The sequence below is a fragment of the Urocitellus parryii genome, chromosome 6 (genome assembly GCF_045843805.1).
Source record: "Urocitellus parryii isolate mUroPar1 chromosome 6, mUroPar1.hap1, whole genome shotgun sequence".
Lineage (NCBI taxonomy): Eukaryota > Metazoa > Chordata > Mammalia > Rodentia > Sciuridae > Urocitellus > Urocitellus parryii.
The window spans coordinates 187,529,782-187,552,157 of record NC_135536.1 but is presented as its reverse complement, the minus strand read 5'-3'; the positions used below and the strand labels follow the sequence as shown (position 1 = coordinate 187,552,157).

At 50.8% G+C, this 22,376-nt stretch overlaps 1 protein-coding gene across 1 annotated transcript; it reads left to right on the top strand.

Moving 5' to 3' along the window:
* The first annotated feature begins 14,405 nt into the window (after window positions 1-14,405).
* Window positions 14,406-22,114, top strand: Tfap2c (transcription factor AP-2 gamma). The gene is made up of 7 exons (XM_026406788.2): window positions 14,406-14,453; window positions 16,003-16,488; window positions 16,585-16,636; window positions 18,029-18,245; window positions 18,822-18,940; window positions 20,815-20,959; window positions 21,829-22,114. Exons 1-7 carry the CDS (start codon window positions 14,406-14,408, stop codon window positions 22,112-22,114), a joined length of 1,353 nt encoding a protein of 450 aa, XP_026262573.2.
* Window positions 22,115-22,376: the final 262 nt, after the last annotated feature.

Here is a 22,376-nt window from a genome sequence, read left to right as displayed (position 1 = left end):
TTCTCCAGGGGTGGGGGTTGGGGGGACCAGCCTGGTGGCCCTGGGCCTTTGCAGTCCCCTCCTCAGCCTCCTGGGCTCTTCCTGGTCTCCTTTCCCTCACACACCTCTTTCCAAACCTCCCCTTCCTGTTCCTCAGCATGGCTGGGTCTTTCTCTCCCTGGAGGCTCCAGTCTCAGCCAGCCCTGGTTTGTCCAGATTGGAAGCTCTGGTCTGCATTTGGCCTGTGGCCTTGGGCGAGTTATGTGGCCCTGCTCAGCCTCCTTGACTCCCTTTTATAGGTGAGGAACTAAGACCAGACTCAGGGGGCATTCCATAGAGCCAGAGGTTCTATAGCCAACCAACACTTATGACAGGGCCTCTCCTGGTGAGTTCTGTAAGCGGGGAACACACAGGGAATGGAATACGTCCTCGGCTTCCAGGGATTCTATATCTTGGAGAAAAGGAAAGTTTCCATTCATCAAACAAGTCTTTGCTGAGTACCTCCTGTGTGCCTGACACTGGATGGAACTCTTAAAACACCCAGGTCCACACTGCGAGCTTCTGTGCAGAGACTGTGAAAACGATGTCTGACTTTTCCTTGTACCTGTTGGTCATTTGTCTGTCTTCTGGGGAGAAGCGTCCCCCCTAGATCCTGTGCCGGTTCTTCCCTGGTTGTGTGCTGCCTTACTGTGGGGTTGAGTTCCTTTTCCACTTTGGACATTGGTGCCTCAGACAGTAAATGGCCAGCCTTTTCTCCCATTCCATAGGGTCTCTTGGCTCTGTGGATTGTTTTCTCGGCTGTACAGATGATTTTCAGTTTGATGTCATCTCATTGTCGATTTTTTTTTTTTGGTACTGGGATTTGAACCCAGGGGTGCTTAACCACTGAGCCATATCCCCAGCCCTTTTTAATATTTTGTTTACAGTTAGGGTCTTGCTGAGTTGCTTGGGACCTTGATAAGAGCCTTGGCCTAGCTGGGCTTTGTGGACCCCAGTGCTAAGGGACAAGCCAGCTGAGGTCACAGTGCCTATGGAGCTTCCAGTCTGGTGCTGATGGCTCTCCAGGGGTGGGGATTGGGGGGACCCGCCTGGTGGCCTTGGGCCACCTGGGCTTTGAACTCCCAATCCTTCTGCCTCAGGCTCCTGAGAGGCTGGGATTATAGGCCTGCACCACTGCACCTAGCCTCATTGCCTGTTTTTACATTTATCACTTGGCTTTGGGGCTCATATTCAAAGAATCATTGTCCAGACCAGGGTTATGGAGCTTTTCTCCATGTTTTCTTCTAGGTTTTCCATTTCAGGATTTCTATTTAAGTCTTTAATCCATTTTGAGTTGATGTTTGTGTGTGAGTGAGAGAAGGATCTGAGTTCATTCTTCCACACATGCATATTCAGTCTGTCTCAACACCAGCAGGTGACAGACTTACAAAGCATATCATCAGAAAACACAATTGACAGAAGTTATCCCTACACATTCACCTAGACCTTTTTAAAACAAAAACTGCACAAGGCCAGTTCATTTCTTCATGATTTCTACACTTGATTTAATGATTTTCTTCCTGGGCATCAAGCATTTTATTTTTTCACTTTTGAAAATTAAGATATAAGGTACCTATAGTAAAGTGCCCGTACCTTCGTATGAAGCTCAACCAGCATGCAGAGTCAATATGTTTTCATCAGCATTACCCAGATGAAGATCTAGAACTTTCTGCTCTTTCCATACCATTTGCCCGTGTAGCTGAGTTAACCACCATCCTGACTTTCACCAACACTGGTTAAACTCGCCTGTTTTTTCTTTTTTTTTTTTCACCAGGGATTGAACCCAGGGGCACTTAACCACTGAGTCCATCCTCAGTCCTTTTTTAAAATTTTTAAATTTTAAGACAGGGTCTTGCTAAGTTGCTTAGGGCCTTGTCGAATTGCTGAGGCTGGCCTTGAACTTGCACAGTCTTTCTGCATCAGCCTCCTGAGTTGCTGGGATTACAGCAATATGCCACTGTGCCTGGTACCTGTTTTGTTTTTATTTTATTTATTTTTGTAGTGCTGGGGATTAAAACCAGGGCTTTGCATGCTAGGCAAGCACTGCACCACTGAGTTAAACCCTCAGCCTGAGTGTCACCTGTTCTTGGCCTATTTTGCTTAATAGTATGTCTGTAAGGCTCATAAATGCTCTGTCACGCAGCAGTAGTTCATTCTTCTTCATTGTGTGGAGCACCATTATATAGAAGTACCAGAATTTACATATTAATCCTACTATTAGTAGACACTTGGGTTGTTTCCGGTTTGGGATTATCTACATGCTAGATGCCAGGAGCACCTTCCCTAGTCTTGATTGCAGAAAATACCTCCAGACCTTGCCATTTGTCCCCTGGAGGGTAAATGACCTCCTTTGGGAGCTACTGATTTAATCCCCCAGCTCTGCCTGAGGTGCTGGACATTCTAGACCCACCACCCTTCCTAGACCAAAACATGACCTCCTCACAGCCTCACAGCCGCACTGGCGCACCGGTAAAAGACATTGGGTCTTTACATCTGAACATTCTGAGAAATTCCACCCAAAATTGGAGCAAGAGGTGTGCATGCTTTGGGGGTAGGAAGGACAGGACATCTGGATTCTCACACTTTTTCTGGAAGATCGGATCAGAGAGATGAGGCCGAGGTGGAGTTTGACATTGGCAAAGGAATTAACTCAGGAGTAGCACAACAGGACTAGAAGCAAGAAAGCAGATAAGATGGTCAGCAAAAAGACACAGGTACAAGGGAGGTCAATTTATTCTATGAATGCAGGTGACATTTCAATCTGCAGTTGGCAGATTGGCTGTCATTTTCCCATTTAGGAAGAAAAAAAAATTAGGTCTGTGTACCTTAGACATCTCAGGTCCCCTACCCATACCAGAGGCATTAACATCCTAGATACCAGTGAAAATTGATGAAAGTAGTTGGGGGGAAAATCAAAGAGAAGATAAGCTGAAAGAAAATTGAGCAAGAAGCATAAATAGAAGAGAAGAAGTAGTCCCCATGACCAGTGAAGGAACGGTGCCAATCAAATGTGACATTTTCTTTCAGGGTGGGCTATCTTATTGGCAAAAATTAAGGGATGATACAGTCCTGTCTATGACACTTGGATCTGGCACTTTCCCTGGACTGCTGTTGGGAGTGTTAAGTGAGTAGGACATTTTTAGAGGCTAGACTGTGCTGCCCTTGGCTCTGGCCACCTGGCCCACTTCTAAACCTTTCCTACAATAAGCACTCCTGCATCTTGCAGGCTCCAGGAGGCTGCCCCTGGCCTAGCTCTGGCAGCCTGGGCACTGTGCTGCGCAGGCTATTTTAACAGACAGCCTGACTCAAGTTGTTAGGGTGTGTGCTTAGCCTCCAAAAACATGTTCATACTCAGTCTCTCACTCCCCCTTTCTGCCACCGGTCTGGCTCTTGAAGGCTGAATGATGAAACGATTCCTGGAATCCCCCAAATATGAAATGGAAACAGTAAGAGCTCCCATCTAGGGTTCATGTGTACACTAAAGGAGATAATACATGCACAGTTCTTAGAACAGTACAAGGCACATAACAAGCAGCAACACAGCTATTAAGCATATGGGAAAAGCCAAATAAAAGCCAAAAAAAAAAAAAATTCCATTGGCAACGATTGTAAATGTTAGTGAAATTGAAAACCATTGAGCCTGGTGCAGTGGTGAGAGCCTGTAATCCCAGAAGCTGGTGAGGCTGAGGCAGGAGAATTACAAATTCAAGGTGACTTAGTGAGATCCTATTAAAAAAAAAAAAAAAAAAAAAAAAAAACTGAAACCAGTGGTAAGGTATGGTGGAGGTGGGTGAGGCAGAAGAACAAGAATAAGAGGAGGAAAGGGAAGAGAAGAAGAAAGGAAGGAAGGAAGAAGGAAACCAAGGAGAAAAGCAAGAAGAAAAGATGCAAAAGTACATGTGCAATTGCATGAAGGACTGCTGCTACCCTACAACTAATGCAAAGGAGCACATTGTTGCTCCATCCCCAGCACCAAAAGAAAAAAGGAAAGCAAAGTGCAGGAGGTAAAGTCCACAAAGAGTCCACTACTGTTACTGAAAGGCCGTTAGTTTAATAGGATGGACTTCATGTACAATCTGCTTTATCATAGTATATATCATACAGATTATAAACAGAAAACACTTGTCAATCTCCAGGAATGCGGGTGTGGGAAAACTGTTTTTTTTTTTTTTCTTTCCATTTTATTTCCTTTTGCACTTGGATTTTAAAAGAATGCTTCATTCGGGTCTTTGCTCAAGGATCACCTCATTTGCCTGGGTGGCTCTTTCAAGAAGCCCCTGTCCCCGCTGTCTCCCAGCCCCTCTGGTCCTCCTTTCCATGTACCTGACCTTATTATGGTTGCATGTACAAAGTGTTCCTAGTCTGCCTCCTCAAGAGCTTTGCACTTCTCCAGGGAAGGGACTTGACCTCTGTGCTGCCACTGTCCCCTGGCACGTGAGAGGTGCTGGCAAGCTACCTGCTGAACGCGTGAGGAAATCCACTACCTGGTGAGATCATCGGAGGCTGGAACAGCATTTTATTTTCTAAACGTCCTCTCTGGGCCACTGCTCCATGGGGACAGCACATGGGTATTGAGTGAGTGCATCTCAGCCCCAACTCCCTGCAATGATGGCTCCTTGTGTCCGGACTTCAGCTTTGTCTTAGGGTCTCCTCTTTCTGTCCTCCTAGGTTCCAAAGTCTGCCCTGACCCCTAGACTAGGTCAGCCTTCAACAGGCCTCATTATACTCATGCACAGCCCAGAGGGGGGGCGCTGCTCAGCCTTTGTTCTTCTCCATTTCTTTCCTCTTCCCCGCCCTTCCTCCCTCCTCCTTCCCTTTCTTCCTTCCAGGCTTCTGTTTTAACAGTTTAATACTTTCTTCATTTTTGTATGAGGATTGAACCCAGGGTTGCTCCACCACTGAGCGACATCCCCAGTCCTTTTTAAATTTTTATTTTGAGGTAGCATCTAAGTTGCCCATACTGGCCTCTAGCCTGCAATCCTCCTGCTTCAGCCTCCTGAGTGGCTGGGGATTCCAGGCCTGGCCACCACACCTGGCTAACACTCCCCACAGGCCAACAGAGGCTTTGTGCATTGGGGGATTTTGTCAGTTTTGTTCATGCTGTCTCCCCGGCACCCACAACAGAGCCTGGAACACTGTAGCCCTCCAACAACTGTGGAGGGGATCAATGAGTGCCTCCTGGTCTAGACTGAAGTTTAAAGAGGGCAGCCTTCCTGCCTGTCGACAGCCCAGCGGAGGCCCTGAGACTTGAGTGAAGAAGGAAGGAAGGTCCTCCAGCTCTTCTCATTTGCTGATGAACTGATGAATCCAGTAGGTGACCTTGGCAGAGGAGAGTGCAGGGAGGTGGCTGAGTATGAGGGTGGGGCATGAACCCTGGAGGTGGGGGGTTGGTTTGTGAGTCAGTGGTTCACCTGAGAAATAAGATTCAGGGGGCTGGGGATATGGCTCAAGTGGTAGAGCGCTTGCCTAGCATGTATAAGGCACTGGGTTCGATTCTCAGCACCACATAAAAATAAAATAAAGATATTGTGTCCACCAAAAACTAAAACATAAATATAAAAAAGAAATAAGATTCAGCCTGGGACAGAGAGAGTGGCCTCTTATGAGAGAGAAAACCCTCAGTGGGAAGAGGAACTAGTATGTGTAGCATGTTTGTAATAGTGTAGCTGCGACGGCACAATATGCACGTGCAGGTATTATGGAGCATTGGGTTTGGAACACTTGCTGCACAGTAAGAGAGGCCATCTGAAGCCAGGTGTTGCTTCCACACTCCACACACCTTCTCATCCAGAGCTGCTCTCGGTGAGGTGGGCACTGCTGTGGTCTCCATGCTGCCGATGTGAACATGGAGCCACTGACAGGGAAGCACTTCGCTCAAGAGACAGCAGCATCAGGATTTGCACCAGACCCGGCTCCTCACCGTGGTCTCAGCCACTGGAGAATGGACAGGGATGAGGACTTGCAGGAAAGGCAGACAAGAGCTGCCCACCTTCATGGCAGCCCTACAGAAGAAAGGACCTTGAGGCATTGAGACTTCCTGTTTCCTAGAGTCCACCCTGTGAGGCCCTGGCCGCCCCTTGCCCTCTGCCTGCTGCCTCTCTAGAGCAGGCTGGAGTTCCCAGAGCCCTTTCAGCCATATTTGATTCTGAGGCAAAGAAAACCCTGTGCCCCGTGTGCGCCTATCAACAAGGCCTCCCTGTGGAAACAGAGAGGAGAGCTCTATGCTGGGAAGGGGTGCAGCTTAGTGAGGGAGCCTGGGCAAGGCCCTGGGTCTAAGGCCCAGCAACAAGCAAGTAAACAAGCAAACAAACAAAACAATCCTACCTCAGGCCCTCCCTCCCTGCCCAGGCTCTTGGCTCACCATTTTCAACTCTTAATAGCCATTTGGTAGGAAAAGGAGGGATCGAGCCTGAGCTGCACAGACAGACACACAGTCAGCAAAACCAAGAGCAGCCTGGCTTTATTTAAAATGTTGGTATTTTGTTCTTCATGGATCTTTTTTTTAAGATTCATTTTGATTTTTTAAATAAAAATTTAAAACGTTGCATTAGGATGCTGACTACTGAGTTTAGGGTCTGTTCCTAACTCTGCTTGCTTAGCCTTAATTCTAGCCTGTTAGCTGCCCCATGATGGCTGACCTTGCAGGGAGTGGGCCCTTCTCCTTGGTGCATCAACAGTCCTGGGGCAGAGGGCTGGTCCTCTGAGGGCGGTTTCTGACTTTCCTTGACTGGAGTCCAGAGGAGATGCGGGTGACTTGCTCTTCTGGATAGGAAGGGGCTGGGAATTTTGGTTTCTGCTATTCATCTCTTTTGAGGTCTATTTTTCCTAAGTAAAACATAAAGTTGCTTTATAATCTAATTCTTTGCATTGGGAAGAGGAGATGGGCAGGATGAGGAGCAACACATACCCAGGGAGAATCAATCAAATTCTATTTTTAAAATATCGTGTTGGAGTTAATAAGCTAAACTTCCTTGGCTTCTGCTCTTTTTTCTTCCAAATATGTATGGATGACAGAATTTTTATAACACTGTATATATGAATGAAAGAGTGTTTCTTTAAAACAAAATAAAATCCAGGTCTAAATGAGACGTTTTGAGTAGGGTAAACTGGTTGTCTCAAAGGCCAATTTGTGATAAGATTAAAGAACAACATCCTTTCAATGTATAAAGAGTTTACAAGACCGAGACCACAGCATCCCTTAATGCATGCAGTTATGGCTTCAGAATAGCAGACCTGACTCCCCATACAGTTTCAGAGTTGCACAGATGAACAAGGGAAGAAATCGTTTCATGCTTATTTTCTTGGGATCCTGTGTGCCAGTGGGACGCCAATGTCGGCTGCCCCAGATCACCTGGAGGCTTTAGGGCTCCACCCAAAGCTTCTGATCCAGGAGTCCAGGGTGGCCCTGAGAACTGGGAGTTCTGCTGCCCCTGGACTGGGCCCTCCTTTGAGAAGGACCCACTTTGGGTTAAGTCCAGGATCTGAGTACATAACGACTTTCCAGTTGGCAAGTAAATGAACCTGGATGTGGTCATAACAGGTCTATTTCTGCGGCAGGAGGCACCTTTCAACAGAATAAAAATGCATTATTGTCTCATAAGATAAATTAGGGCAGGGTAGTTAGGAGTCTTCTCTGTGCATATCTAAGTTTATTTATTTATGTATTTTTAGAAAAACGAATGTTGGCTAAAGACATTTCCAATTTTTAGTTTTAGAAGCTAAAGATTTTGTTCAGGGAAAAGGAGAGATTATGCACACATACATGTGTGCCCGTGTGGTGTGTGTATGCATGTGTGTGTTGTGTGTGTGTGTGTGTGTGTGTGTGTGTATGTGTTTGCTAAAGTTTTTTTCGGTTGGTGAACCTGATATTAAGAAGGGTTTGGAGACTGATATTTATTTTATATTGTAGACTAGATCTACAATATAGAATATTTTTTCTTTTAGTTGCTGGTTTTAATTTGGTGTTGAGTTTCACTGGCTAGAGCTCCCCTCTGGATCCCTGGGTTGCCATGGTGACATTTTGGCCTTTTGGGTGGTGGTGTTGTCTTTGGGCTGGCGGGCCCCACTGGAATGAGTTCTGACACGCAGGACTCGGAGCTTGGCGCCAGGGCCTGGGAAGCCAAGGTTGGTGTGCCACGTGAGGGAGATGCCGGAGGAAACAGAGGGGACTGCAGCCTGGCGGGTGGAAGTTTAAGAAGTAGGCAAAGGGGAAAGGAGGCAGCGCTGCTTGTGGGCATGGTCCAGGGAGGCCTGGAACCTTGGAGAGAAAGGGCCCAAGGGAGGTTGGGACTTGTCCAAGTGTCAGTTATTTGGGGGGGGGGGGGTTGCTGGGGATTGAATGCAGGGCCTCCTCCAGACCCCAAAGGCTGATTTTTCATAATGATGTATAGTGACAGGACAGGAGCTCAGTTTCTGAAGGCAGATAACATATATGGGCATTAGCAGTGGTTAACGTATCTTCTGGGTTTTGATTTTGTTGGTTTAAAGATACAAGCATAGTAGAAACAACAAAGACCAGTAGTAACGTATAACAATAACCATGACCCACCCCCCCCAAAAAAAAAACCCTTCCTTTCTGGACTACATTTTAAAAATAAAATCAATATGTTCAATAGGGATGAGTGTGTTCACTTTGAAAATTAATTATAACAAGACACATTAGTTGCAAACTTCTCCCCAAGGAAAACAAAGTAACAAACAGAACTGAAGCCCCCACCCTAAAGGAAATACAAGCCAGCTTTATCACCCCTCCTCCACACCCCCATCCTATTGCTGGGCAAGGAGGTCTGGCAGGATCTTACAGCAATGTCCCTGTCACTCTTAGACTAATATGAATGATCAAAATCCTAGTTTCCTGGCTGGGAGTGCAGCTCAGTAGTGGAGAGGGTGATCAGCATATGCCAGGTCCTGGATTCAAGCCCCATCACAAGAACCAAAGAAACAAAAACAGAGACCCAAACAAAACAACAAAAACCACCCCCCCAAACCCTAATTACATGTCCAACTAATTTTCCCTGTTTTTGTATTCTGCCTTCTTTGCCCCAAGAGGTGGCTAGACACAAATGCTTAAAACCCTTTTCATAAAACTGCGGGCTGTGCTCAAAACAAAAACTTTTTGTTTTGCACAATGTGAAAGATTTACATGTCCTTCTATGGATGGATCTGTCATAAAAATCCCTTGGTGCATTTAAAAAACCGTGCCTTTCAAGGTTCCTGGGGCAGGAGCCACACAGGAAGAGGTCAGCAGGAGGTGGTTTCTCCTGACACTTCTTTCTTCTAAGGCACATAAATGCTAGAGAAAATTTGGGAGACATGTCCAACTCACCTCCCTGGGAAAGAAGCTATTTGGGTGGCTGGGGCAGGGTTTGTGTGAAAACCAGAGAGGACTTGGGGAAGAAAAAAAGCAGTCTGTTCAAGTCTAATTTCCCTTCCTGCCTAGCTTGAGGGAGCAGGGGTGTGGTGGTCAACAATCAGCTGTATTTGTCTTCCTTAGGACAAGTCTATCTGACTGAGAGCTCTTAGAGGTTTTTTGTTTTGTTCTGTTCTGTTTTGACCCCCTGTCCATGTTGTTGTGGGGTTTTCCAAGTCCGTTGCCTTTCTCCACCAGGCAAACAGTCTGAGATAACCAAGGTGTAAAGAAACTTCTCTGGCACTCAGGAAGACCCTCCCCGCCCCTGCCCAGTTCCTTCCTTCCCAGAGGGTTCACTCACTGCGACTGGTTCAATTTCAGCAGGACCTGGAAACCTGTGCCGGGCCTGAAGTCAGGTCGGAAAGACGACTTCGAATTCATGGAAATGTTAATAATTCCAGCTTTGGAGGCTAAAGAAATTTAGAAAGTATCCTTTGTCGGTAAGACAAACAATACGTATAAAGTCTGTTGGATGACCTCTGGCACAGCACGTCATATACATATGTAAAGATCCTTTAAAACTCGAGGGAAGGCCCTTTTCCAAAGGCTAGTTTACAGTTTCCAAGGGGAGGGAGGCGGGCAGGGAGGAGTAAGGAGGACCTTCCAGGTGTGTCTTCCAATCGCGATAGCTGGTTTTGGCTGTGAATCTGTCCCCCCACCCCTTCCCTCTTGCGTTAATTAAATGAACGCTCCGAGCGTGAGTTTACAGCACACGACTCGGCCCTCGGGGAGCTGTTTCCTCCCTTGCGCCTGCTCTTAAAACCTCAGCTCCCGGAGTTGAAGGCCTGCAACATGAATTTCCAGTTCCTAAGGGTGAGAAGTGGCGTTTGCGTGGAGGGTAGTTGCGGTTCCCGATTCCGGCAGGGAGGAGAGGCGAGCTCAAGGACCGCTGCTAAGCTTGAGGGCTGGCGGCTAGACAGAGGGCGCCTGCCGGGTGCAGGGTGGCTCTCGCGCTCTGCGGTGGCTGCCTCTCCTGCCCAGTACTGGCGCAGGAAGACGGGTGCGCGCCGCCAGCGCCTGGCCATAGTGGGCCTTCTCTTCGCCCGAACGCGAACAAGATAAGTGAGTTAAGGCCTCGGGGCTTAGCTGTCCTGGAGGTATATGGTGACCTAGGACACCGAGCGGGGAAGGCCTCCAGGTACAGGGGCCCCCCGCCTGCGCTGGGAGCGGTTAGGTCGCGCACCGACCAGCCCCGGGACTTTAATGGAGAGGTGATAGGCAAGCTTCCAAGCTGAGTGGCCTCTGGCTGATTGGGGTCCCCAGGCGAAGGGCTGGGGAGAACCAGGACTGTCTCTCTTAGCGGGACCCTGAGAGCAGTTAGACAGTGGCTTTGGATACTACTAGGCAATCTGTGACTTTGAGGTAGTTGGACAACTCAAAACCCACCTTTGTTGCTATCAAATGGGACAGATGCCCACCAGGTCTCGGTTTGGAGAGCGCGGTGCAAATGTGCGCCGATACCAGATCTGGGACAGAATTGACTGGGCCCCCCTCGGAAGCTTGGAACCTCAAGTACCCTCAACTTGGCCCTTCGCTTTGCTTGTCTGTAAAGAGGCGTTGTTTGGGAGGAAGACTAAGGATTGAGAAGCCGCTTCCAGTATGCGGCCTGTCGCAATTCGCTAGAGCCAGGTTGGACCTAGACCCGAGGCGTGTGTGTGTGTGTGTGTGTGTGTGCGCGCGCGCGCGCGCGCGCAGCGGCCGCTTTGCGTGCTATTAACAACTCTGTTATTTATTTTTATCAAGATTGTTAATATTTTGGAGTGCCTGTGAATTGATGTGTGTAGCGCTGGAGGGGGTGCGGCTTAATGGGTTTACATACTTCTGGGTTTCCAGTAAAGCCCAGTGTGTGTCCAGTGTTCCGCGAAAGAAGGGTGAAGCACGACAACCGCCCTCTTCTCCTTGATTAACAGCAGCCTCCGGCTTCTGAGCCTGCTCGACTTCGGCGGGCTAGCCATTTACTGAGGTCAGGCTGTTGCAAGGGGTGGGACAGAGGTCCGGCGCGGGGTCCGCAAAATCGCTTGGAGGCCTCCACCTGCGGCTCGGACGCCTCTTCCTAGGGGCCCAATCCAGCTTTCCCCTCGGAGCTGCTTAGTTCGGCCTGGAGTGGGGGTGGAGATTGGACGGCTGAGGATTTTGGCCTGGGGCCTGGAGCCCTGTTTCCAAGAGGCACTCGCCCACCCTCTTCCGAGGTGGTTCACAATTGGGGTGCGGCTGTTCTTGCGAACACCTGGTCGTCCCTGGTCTGTGTTTTCTTGGGCCATCCTGAGGCTCCCAAGCGAGAGTGTGTGTGACTGCAGGCTCCCTAGGGGGCGGCAGAGCGGAGCCCCTGAAACCTTCCACCCCCGCATCCCTGTTTCCTCCAGGCGTGGATCCTGACGGTTAGTTTCGCTGCTGCGAGGCCTCTGGGGGTCCAGAGTGGCCATTCTACCCTCGGTGCTGTCCGCCTAAGGGCGCAGCCCCACTGTGCCGCAAGGGGCAGGGGCTTCGGAGTGAGGTTTGTTGTGGGGGCCAGAGCAATCGGTTCACAGTAGTTCTCTGCTAAGTGGAGTTCACCGAAGGCTGAGGCTTCCGGCACCTTGACAAGGGGCGCGCGCCTAGGTTCCAGCCCGAAGCAGATGGTGTGCAAGTTTGGGCAGGGTTTCCAGAGACGGGAGGATGATTTTTTTTTTGAGTCGCCTCCCCCATCGCGGGTTGCGTTCTAGCGCGAGCGCTAATGAATGGCCTTTGCGAAGTGGTTCCGAGGTCTGCTCTCTTGGGTCTTCCCGAGAGGCGGCGAGTGGACCCTAGGTGTCCGTCGACTTCCCCGCCTCCGCCATTGCCACTCCCAGGCAGAAAGGAATCTCAGTTCCTCGGTGCGGCTCTGGCGAGAGCTGCCGCGGGAAACCAGGACAGCTAGGGCCTGGGGTATGGAGTAAGCACCTTTCTTCCCACTCCTGGCGCCAGCCTGCAGGTAAAGTTGCAGGCACAGACCAGACTACTTTCTCTCATGCTGCACCCCAGGTCGGTCTTGGAGGAAACCGCGAGGCTAGAAGGCAAAGAGTGGTGGAAAGCCCAACGTCACCCTTTAGAGAATCTGGGGCGCCCGAAGGAGGCGCCGGAGCCTCCTTCTCGCGAGAGCCCTGGGACCCCGATCTTCCTAGTCCTGGGCACGAGCGGCGCTGGGGTCCAATACTGGCATCCAGCAGGTGCCGGGGTTCCCCTATCCGCGAATACCAGGAGCGGTGGCTGTTTCTGCGGTTATTTAACCCCCCAGGCTCCTGTTTTGGAAGTGAGGCGTCAGGGTTGGGTATGTCGTTTAAATTCATTGTGCTTTGTACTTAGTTCAAAGCTCCGCAGACATCCTTGGCCCCGAAAGCCCCAGTGATTTCAACTTTCAGGTTTTTGGTCTCACATTTGGTCGAAAAATCACCTCGGACCTGGCTGCTCCCTAAGGCGAGGGGGAATGTTCCCCTTGGAGGACATGTATTTTTATTTTAGTTCTTACTTTATTTGAGGCCCAACTGGGTCTAAAGCTATGCTCAAACAAACCCGAGGAAGAGCAGGAAGGTGGAGGAAGACGTCCTGTTGTGGATGGGAGAATCAAGTCCACTCCAGGTGTTTGGGGTGGAAGGGGGCACAGTACTGATCAGTATTGATGATTGCAAAATTGGATTAGGAATCAAATCGAAATAGTCTCCTCAGCCAATCCCCTTAGAATATTTAAATCCAGACCCGGAAGCCAATTGGGATGTCCAGACAAATTTTGCCCTCAAGAATTAACAACTTTCCTCTTGTAATTAAAAAAAAATCAATTATAATAATTGAGTTAATGAATTTCGTTTCTTTAAATTTTAAAAATGAACACTGAAAGTGGCTTTCAAGTGTGGGCATCAAGTACATGTGAAGGAAAGGAGGCAGAGTTGAGGTAGAATAAAGTTTCGTTTTCTCCCTCCACCTGTGGAACGGGCATGCCCACTTCTCTAAAGGTGGCCTCTCTGAAGCCCCCTCCTCTTCCCCATACCTCCTTACCCCACCCACCTGTGGCGCTTCGATTTTGTTGTACCCCGCACCTCTCGGTTGGCGAGTAGAGCCTTTTGAATGGCTCGCCCTAGGCATTTGCGGATCGGCTCAACTTCTGGGCAGGTAGAATAAGGTGCTGCCTCTTAGGCGCTAGGGCGGACTCCTCAAGAAACCATTCTTCACCCCGTCCTCTGCGTCAGGATGGCGTACTAACTTGGGAGAAGACAAGGGGTGACTGGGGCCGATCTCGGGGCTCCAGCTGCACGACCCCAGCCTAGTTCTTAAGTCTAGTCTCCGTCGGGCAGGTGGGGTGAGGGTGTGTTGTTAGATTAAGGGGACACAACTGTTGAGAACTGCGCATGCAGAGTGTCCACTTCCAGGTGACCTCGGCCTTTTGGAAATCGTGAAAAGGCCCTTTACGTGACAAGAGAACAGCTCTTAGGTATTTGGTTCACAGCTCTGCCAATCTCAGGTGCGTGCAGGGTGGGAGTGACGAGGAAGGCGCGTGGGGTTCTCGGGCCTCGCTGGTGTGTGGTTCTTAGCAAGGTACGGTCGACTGCCTCCCCTTCTAGCCCCTCGCAACGTCGGGCCAGGCGCGACGCCAGGTCCGGGTGCGGGGCGGAGCTAGGCTGGGACTGGCTGGGGGCCGCCCCGCCCTGCGCCTGGGCCTCCGCGCCGGCCCCCGGGGAGGAGTTATGATAATTTCCTTCTCATTAAGGCACTCGGGTCCCGCGGCTATCGCCGGGATACGGTGCGGGTGCGGCTTCCCGGGTCCACGGCAGTGTCTCTACACCCGCGGCGGCAACATCTACGCTCTGACGTCCGCCGATGTGCGTCCAGTGATCGGGACAGCAAGGCCCGCGCGCGGCGCGGCGGCGGCAGGCGCCTGGTCACCGTGACCCCAATTTTGGATTTACCGCTCGGGGGGTGGGGGGAGTCTGGATTTAACTGGCGACTGTTTTGGGGGACGCCGGACGCCATGTTGTGGAAAATAACCGATAATGTCAAGTACGAAGAGGACTGCGAGGTGAGCGGGGCTCAGGGGTGCAGGGGCGCAGCCCAGCCCCGCTGGAGTACAGTCGCGGAGGCAGGGACACCAGACCGAAGTCCGGGACGAGTGCGCAAGAGCCCTCATCTCTCGGCGGAGCCCGGTTCGGTCCTCCCGACACCCCCTGAGCCCCTTTCTCCGGGTCCCCTTTCCAGTACCGGTCTTTTCCTAAATGCCCAGCCCTAGGGAACCAGGCCTGGAAGGAGAATGGCAGATCCCACCCACAAAGCTTACCAGTCGGTTTCCTCCGAAGAGAACAGCCCTCCTTCCCGTTTTCACGGAAGAGCGCCCGTCTGCAACCCTTAGACGTGGCTTTTTCGCAGGAAGTCTTGGTCTAAAGGGATCAAGTGAGACTGCCTGCCGGCGACACTTTTTGCAGAGCCTCCTCCGAGGAGGGCCTGTCACCTGCCCCGCTACCTCCTCAGGGAAGCAAGAAAGCAGCCCAAGCTTGGCTTTCAGGAGAAGTGGGGGCTGGGGAATGTTGGGGGGGGGGTGCTGAGGCCACATGGGGCCCTAAGCGCTCGGGAGTGCTCCAGCCTGTCGGACAGGTTGAGCTAGAGTTTCGGAGAGTAGGAGGGAGGGAGGCGGCGAGCGGGAAGAGGAAGAAGACGCAGGCGGCGGGAGTCGAGCACCCGGGCGCGTGCAGAGGGGAGTCCAGGCGGCCCGGACGCTAGAGCGCACGCCGTCTCCTGGACCTGGAGGGGCTGCCCCTGCTCGCAGACCCGGACACTTCCGCTAGGGGGCGACAGTACCATGTTTCTCCTGTTTTCCTTGCTGCCCTTGTGACCCCGGGACAGATGGAAACACATCTTTTAGGAATTAAATCGGGCCGCCGAGAAGCGAGGGGACGAGAGCAGGCAAGGTTGCCCAATTTTCAGGGTCTTTTCATTCTCCCTCTGTACCCGCAAGTGTGGGAACTGGCCTTGGACGAGCAGGCCGATCTTAATCTTAGCTCCACTTGGCCCGGCCTGGCTTGCAGGGAGGATAGCCTTGGCCTCCAAGCGTTCCTTCCCTAGATCCTCGGGAGATGTTGGATGGCAGGCATTGCCTGGGGGCGTCACCTGCCCGGAGGTCTTTGTCCTCAGGGCGTGGAAGGGAGGGTCCCTGGGGCGGGGAAGATGCACTCCTCCCGGGCTGTGCGCTTTATCCGTGTCAGTTGCTTCCGTTTTGCCGTGCGATTCCAACATGTGCGGGCTGAAGAGCGAGCGCGCTCGGCTAGGCGTTTGCCGCAGGCCGACTCACCCCCGGATCGCAGGCTGCTACCTCTACCCCGCACTTACCTGGCTTGGGACCCGAGGTCCTGAGCAGGCGCCTCTGAGCGTCGTGGCCACCGAAGTGCCTAGACCTTCGCCGCCGGGCTGGGCGGACTCATCCCCCCAGGTCTTAAACCAGTCAACTCATAGTTGACTATGAAATCCCGGGATCCGATCCGAAGCGGGACCCCTGGGATTCACGGCTCCTCCAGCCGCCAGCCGGTTCGCTGTAGCGGGGTTTCGCACTAACCGGATCTCTGCTTTTCTCTTTACAGGATCGCCACGATGCGAGTAGCAACGGGAACCCGCGCATCCCCCACCTCTCCTCGGCCGGGCAGCATCTTTACAGCTCCGCACCGCCGCTGTCCCACACTGGAGTCGCCGAATACCAGCCGCCACCCTACTTTCCACCGCCCTACCAGCAGCTGGCTTACTCTCAGTCGGCAGATCCCTACTCGCATCTGGGCGAAGCCTACGCTGCGGCCATCAACCCCCTGCACCAGCCTGCGGCCGCCGGCAGCCAGCAACAGGCCTGGCCGGGCCGCCAGAGCCAGGAGGGCGCCGGCCTGCCTTCGCACCACGGGCGCCCGGCCAGCCTGCTCCCCCACCTCTCCGGGCTCGAGGGCGGTGCCGTGGGCGCCCGCAGGGATGCCTACCGCCGCTCGGACCTGCTGTTGCCCCACGCACACGCCTTGGACGCCGCGGGGCTGGCGGAGAACCTGGGGCTCCACGACATGGCTCACCAGATGGAAGAGGTGCAGGTGAGCGGCTCGGCTGGGATTCGTTTGCCTAACAGCCACACCTCCTGCCACGTTCACCCCAAACTGAAAGGAAACTTTTGTCATTTCTCCCCCCAGAACGTTGACGACCCACACTTGCTTGGGCCCGATCAGACTGTCATCCGCAAAGGTAAAAAGTGACCCAGAGGTTTTTCCTCCTCTGGCTCCTCGCGGGCAGCCCAACTGGTGAAGTTACCAATCTGCTGCCAGGATGGGGGTCCTGGGTGGTGATCATGGGACATTCTGTGATAGAGGGGACCCACAGGGACTGAGGGAGCCTAGGTTTGTAGGAGGGACAAGACTGGATTTTTTTTTTTTTTTTTACCCCGACGTGATTGAAAAGGGAGCTGCCTCTTAATCTCTGGAGTTGCTACTCCTTAGTGTTCTCAGGGAAATGTGACTCTCTGAATGCCAGAGGGTGTTTTACAGAGTCAGAAAAGTCTCCCAGAGTTGGTATTGTGATTAATTCCGGGGGTAGAAAAAAAAAAAAACGAAGCTGGCACCTTAGATATTGGTTCTATTGACAGTTTTAATTGTGGAACGACTTGATGGGATTTTTATTTCTAATTTCAAACACGCATATGCCAGGAGTAGTTAATTCTGACCTGCAAGAAAAGTGTTGAAAGAGTTTGGGCTACCAAATAAACAGACCTGAAAGGGACAGAGCTGCATGATCGGTCAGAGATTGGGTTTTTGCAGGGGAGGGAGGAGATGGAGAAAATTGGATTATTACTTTGAGTGGCTTGCAAACTTAAGTTACATCCTGATAGGATTTCCAATCTGGCTGTTTTGGGAAATGAAGTCAACCTAAATTAAAAGAGTCAAGGTTTGTTACTTGAAGTGTTTGAGTAGATTAGGGAGTGTGAGGAAATGGTATTTGGGGAAAAATTGGAAAATAGAATTTCCCGGTAAACTTAACAACAACAAAAGGACTGATTTGTATTTTAAAATTTATTGTGATCAGCTGCATTGAAGGGTTTTGGCAAAGGATCTGAATTTGTACTGTGCTTTTCGTTGTTCATTGATTGAGGGGGAACAAATCACCACTTTAATTTAATATTGAAGCAGTTTTCTGAAAACAAAAAGATGCTATGCTTGGAATCTTGACTAATTGATTTTCCAAGGTGTTATCTTGTGAATTTCAGATTTATCTTTGAGGAAAGAACATGGCTTTTAAAAAGTCTGCTTGAGCAGGGTGTGGTGGTACTCGCCTGTAATCCCATCTACTCAGAAGGCCTAGGCAAGTTTGAGGCCAGCCTCAGCAACTTAGTGAGACCCTGTCCCAAGTAAAAAAGGGCTGGGAATGTAGCTCAGTGGTAGAGCGCTTGCCTAGCATGTGCAGGGCCCTGGGTTCCATCCCCAGTGCCTGTGGGGAAGGTCTCCTGGCAATTTGTGATACAGCACGGGAAGCTGTCTGTCTGACGACTGCTTTTAGCTTTGGTTCCTGGGTTGTTGTTTTTTTCCCCCAAAGGTCTCTTGCTCAGATGCAACTCTGACCACCGGTCCTGGTCTTGTCTCTCAGGTCCCATTTCCATGACGAAGAACCCCCTAGGTCTCCCCTGTCAGAAGGAGCTGGTGGGAGCCGTGATGAATCCCAGTGAAGTCTTCTGCTCCGTTCCAGGAAGACTGTCCCTCCTCAGCTCCACGTCCAAATACAAAGTGACGGTGGCTGAAGTGCAGAGGCGGTTGTCACCGCCCGAATGTTTAAATGCCTCGCTGCTGGGAGGTGTTCTCAGAAGGTAAGGTACTGGGCTCTGAGACTGGGGATTGGAAGGGGAATGTCTAAAAGGGCTGGGAGGTATTTTTAACATTTATATAACTTGTATACCTCACGCTGAATGGTAATGGGCTTCGAGAGAGTTTTCAGTACATTTCTCTCTTTTCTTTTAGAAAGTGCCAAATGCAGAAGGAAGTGCTAAAACAGCGCTAACAAATTATCATTTGGTTGGGATTTGATTCTATGCAGGAAGCAGCAGCATCTGTACTGGAGAAGGGGGGCTGTGTGGGCTTCATTCCCCCAGGGAGTTTTTGGGGGAGGTTGTTGCAATTTTACAAGAGAAAATTCATCTTACTCCAGTACAACTTGCTGTGTTGTGCGATTAAACAACAACAAAATCCCCAAAGCAGAAGGCAAGTGATTCTCTGGAAGGGTTTTGATTTTTAATTTTACGGGGATGAATTAAACAAGGCATCGCGTCTGATGACGACTCTCCTCATGTACGCGTTGACGGACTTCAGCTTTGACAACAGAACACAGGGACTGTAGAATTTTCAAAGCGTGGTTTTCTTGACAATAGCCAACTTTCTTTTCCCAGAGCCAAGTCCAAAAATGGAGGCCGATCTTTGCGGGAGAAGTTGGACAAGATTGGGCTGAATCTTCCCGCTGGGAGACGGAAAGCTGCTCATGTGACCCTCTTGACATCCTTGGTGGAAGGTCGGTGCTATTCTTGTTTTGTGGTGTTTTTAAGTTTTAGTGCTTTGTCAACAAAGAGGCAGAAAACAATTCATAAGGCTCAGTTACAAGTAGAGATGAAAGCAGTTTGAAGGGTCATGTTCATTACAATCAATCATAATTTTATTAATAAGCTAACACTTGTGTATGACTGCTCCTGCACTCGGCTCTGGGTTCCCCAGAAAGTCAGTGTTAAAAAAGAGATTGGTTTTCCCAGTCAAAATCGTGTCATAGGGGTGAAGAAAATTTCCTTTTTCAGGAACGTGTTTTTTGAAAGCTGATCCGTTTGCTACAGCTTTTAAAAGTAGCTTATTAGCCGGGCGCCTTAGAGCACTTCAGTAATCCTTGCGTCTCTGGAGGTTGAGATGGGAGGATTATGAGTTCAAAGCCAGCCTCAGCAAAAGTGAGACCCTGTCTCTAAATAAAATACATGTGGCTCATCCCCTGAGTTCAATTCCTAACCAAAAAAAAAAAAAAAAAAAAAGGCAGCTTACTTACTGATGGTCAAAAGAAGCACTTCTGAAATAGTTTTGTAGCTGTGGACTATCGGGATTGTACTCAGTGCACACACACAGTGAGATGTGCCCAGGTCAACTTTTTTCCTTTCCATCAAAATGGGAACACACCTGTAATCCCAGTGGCTCAGGAGGCAGGTCAGGAAGAGCTTAAGTTTGGGGTCAGCCTTAGTGAGACTTTGTCTCAAGATAAAATTTTCAAAAAGGGTTAAGGAGCAGGGCGCAGTGGCACATGCCTGTAATCCCAGTGGCTTGGGAGGCTGAGGCAGGAGGATCGAGAGTTCAAAATCAGCCTCCGCAATAGCGAGGCACTAAGCAACTCAGTGAGACCCTGTCTCTAAATAAAATACAAAATGGGGCTGGGGATGTGGCTCAGTGGTCGAGGGCCCTTGAGTTCAATCCCAGGTACCAAAAAAACCCAGGGATGAGCAGTGATTCTCTTCCTAGTTCTTAGATTATAGTATGTGGTGTTTTTAGTTTCTTGGATGGGAGACCCTTCCCCTGACCTGTAAAGTAGCCAAGAATGCACTATGCCCCCCCCCCCACACCCGCAAAGGGGTGCTGGCTCTGGCTCTGGGCTGGGGAAGCCAATGAGAAGTGGGCTCCAGGGCAGCACAGCTTTTTGAACACTGTATGTCCCTGGCCTCTTGGCATGACGGTGGTGCCGAGACCTGGCACAGACCCTCTCTACCCTTTTACGAGTGGCTTAGAGGTCAGGGTGAGGAATAAGGGCTGCTGGCTTGGGAATAGCTGCCCTGCGGGAAGAAGTGTGGGTTTTGCAGGAGGAGTGGAGTGCGGGTGTTTTGCGGGGTTTCCTGACCAGCCAGGCAGGGGGCTTGAATGGATGTGCTCCTGGAACAATGGCTCTCAGATTCTGATCCCTAGCGGTACAGCCCCTCTACCATCTGGGGTTTTTGCAAAGCCCTCCTAGTCTTGCTCCCTGGGGCCAGGAAAGGCCCCTTTCTGGTGGGTGATGACCCACTGGTCTCCTCCCGAGGCCCCCTTCACTTGTCAGAGGAGCTATCTCCCTTCATCTTCCTGCTGCCCCACAAAAAGTGTGACTATCGAGAGGAAGTGTGGACCTCTGGTCACGGAGCATTCTCAAGCTCAGGAACGACTTCAAGTGCTTGGCCCCCACCTGTGCTCCTCACCCTCCACACCTGGAGGGCGCCCTGGAAGCCCTGCCTGCCTGTCTGCCATGGAGTTTTTGCCCTGCGTGATTTCCTCTTAGAATGCAGAGCGACTTGCAGACAGTCTCTGGGAACGAGAAAGGGCAGTTGGCTGGCATTTCCCGCAGCCATCCGAAAACCTAAACCTGTTGTCTGTTGCTGATGATTCTAGGTGAAGCTGTTCACTTGGCCCGGGACTTTGCGTATGTCTGTGAAGCGGAGTTTCCTAGTAAGCCAGTGGCCGAATATTTAACCAGGCCTCACCTGGGAGGGCGGAATGAGATGGCGACGAGGAAGAATACGCTGCTGGCAGCTCAGTGAGTATCCATACTGTCTCGGAGCTTCAGGCGTGCAGTCCCTGCAGCTCAGAAAAGGAACCAGTCGTGAAACAGGGTGTAGAGAGGGAAAAGGCCAAGAGATCCCTGGTTCCTGAGTCAAAGCCATGAACTTTCTTGCAGGGCTTGGAAGGGTCGCCTGAGTGTGTTGCTCATGAGCGCCCTGGGCTGCCTGGTTACTGGGCTCAACGTGGTCCAGCCCCCTTCCATTTCTGAATTTGCATAGCTTATAAAAATTTGTTTTATCATAGGCAGTAAAGAGATTGTGTGTCTTCTGCCTCCTGATAACAGACTTGTTTTTTAAATGCAAAGTTCAGGGTGATTTGAAGGAGTCCTGAGCCAATTAAATGTCTCACATGCTACTAAATGCAGCTGTGGAGTTTCTCATGGAAACCCAAAGGAGGCTGATTTTACAGTCAAGCTAAATGAAGCAGAACAGTCAAGTCAGGAAAGGAGGCAGGAGTGCAGTGAGCCAGCCTGGGCAGAGATGGGGAGTTTCAGGGGATGCATGCGTGATTCTCTGGGTTCCTGATTAAGGTTCATTTATTGGAACTCATTTATACCAAAACAAACTGCCTTGACCTCAGGATCCTGGTGACCTCGGCTAGTTGCAGGGTTAATCCTGTTACTTCTAATTGCAGAGAGGATAGATAAGAGAGCTCTGGAAAAAGCTTAGTTCAGATCAGACTCTGGCACTTAATAGGTGCTAAGTGCAGTAGTTGGCGGTAGTTCCCTTGCTTGGTTCAGCCAGGCCACCCACTGCCTCCAGGGGTCATCCTCAGGGTGGTTTGTCCTGCACTCCCTTCCTGAAGAGCTGGGTGTCACTCACTGGATTCCTGATGTCTTCCCAGGCAAGTGTGTAAAGAATTCACGGACCTCCTCAATCAGGACCGAACGCCCAATGGCAACAACAGGCCCTCCCTGGTCTTGGAAACGAACATACAGAACTGCTTGTCTCATTTCAGCCTGATTACCCACGGGTTTGGCAGCCAGGCCATCTGCGCCGCCGTGTCTGCGGTGCAGAACTACATCAAAGAAGCCCTGATTGTCATAGACAAATCCTATATGAACCCCGGAGACCAGAGTCCCGCAGATTCTAATAAGACCCTGGAGAAAATGGAGAAGCACAGGAAGTAAAACGGGGGTGAGCAGAGGGCGGGAAGAGAAAGGACGGAGGAATCCTTCTCCACTGGGACAGACCAGGACGCCCCTCCTGCTGGGGGAGGAGCTTCCAACCTCCCCTCTCCACCTATCCAAAGGCCTCCGTCACTCGAGGCTTGCAGGATCTTGACCTGCCCTCCTGGATCCCTGTGGCTTCTCCAGCACTGCAGTGTCTGACCTTGGACACAGGATCCCAAGGTGACAAGTACTGGTTTTTGTTTTACTTGTTGAGCGTTCA

Coding starts and splice junctions, on each gene's coding strand:
- Tfap2c (XM_026406788.2), top strand. CDS start 14,406: ATGTTGTGGAAAATAACCGATAATGTCAAGTACGAAGAGGACTGCGAG. Junction 16,489..16,584: donor ACCAGATGGAAGAGGTGCAG/GTGAGCGGCTCG, acceptor TTCTCCCCCCAG/AACGTTGACGACCCACACTT. Junction 20,960..21,828: donor AATACGCTGCTGGCAGCTCA/GTGAGTATCCAT, acceptor ATGTCTTCCCAG/GCAAGTGTGTAAAGAATTCA.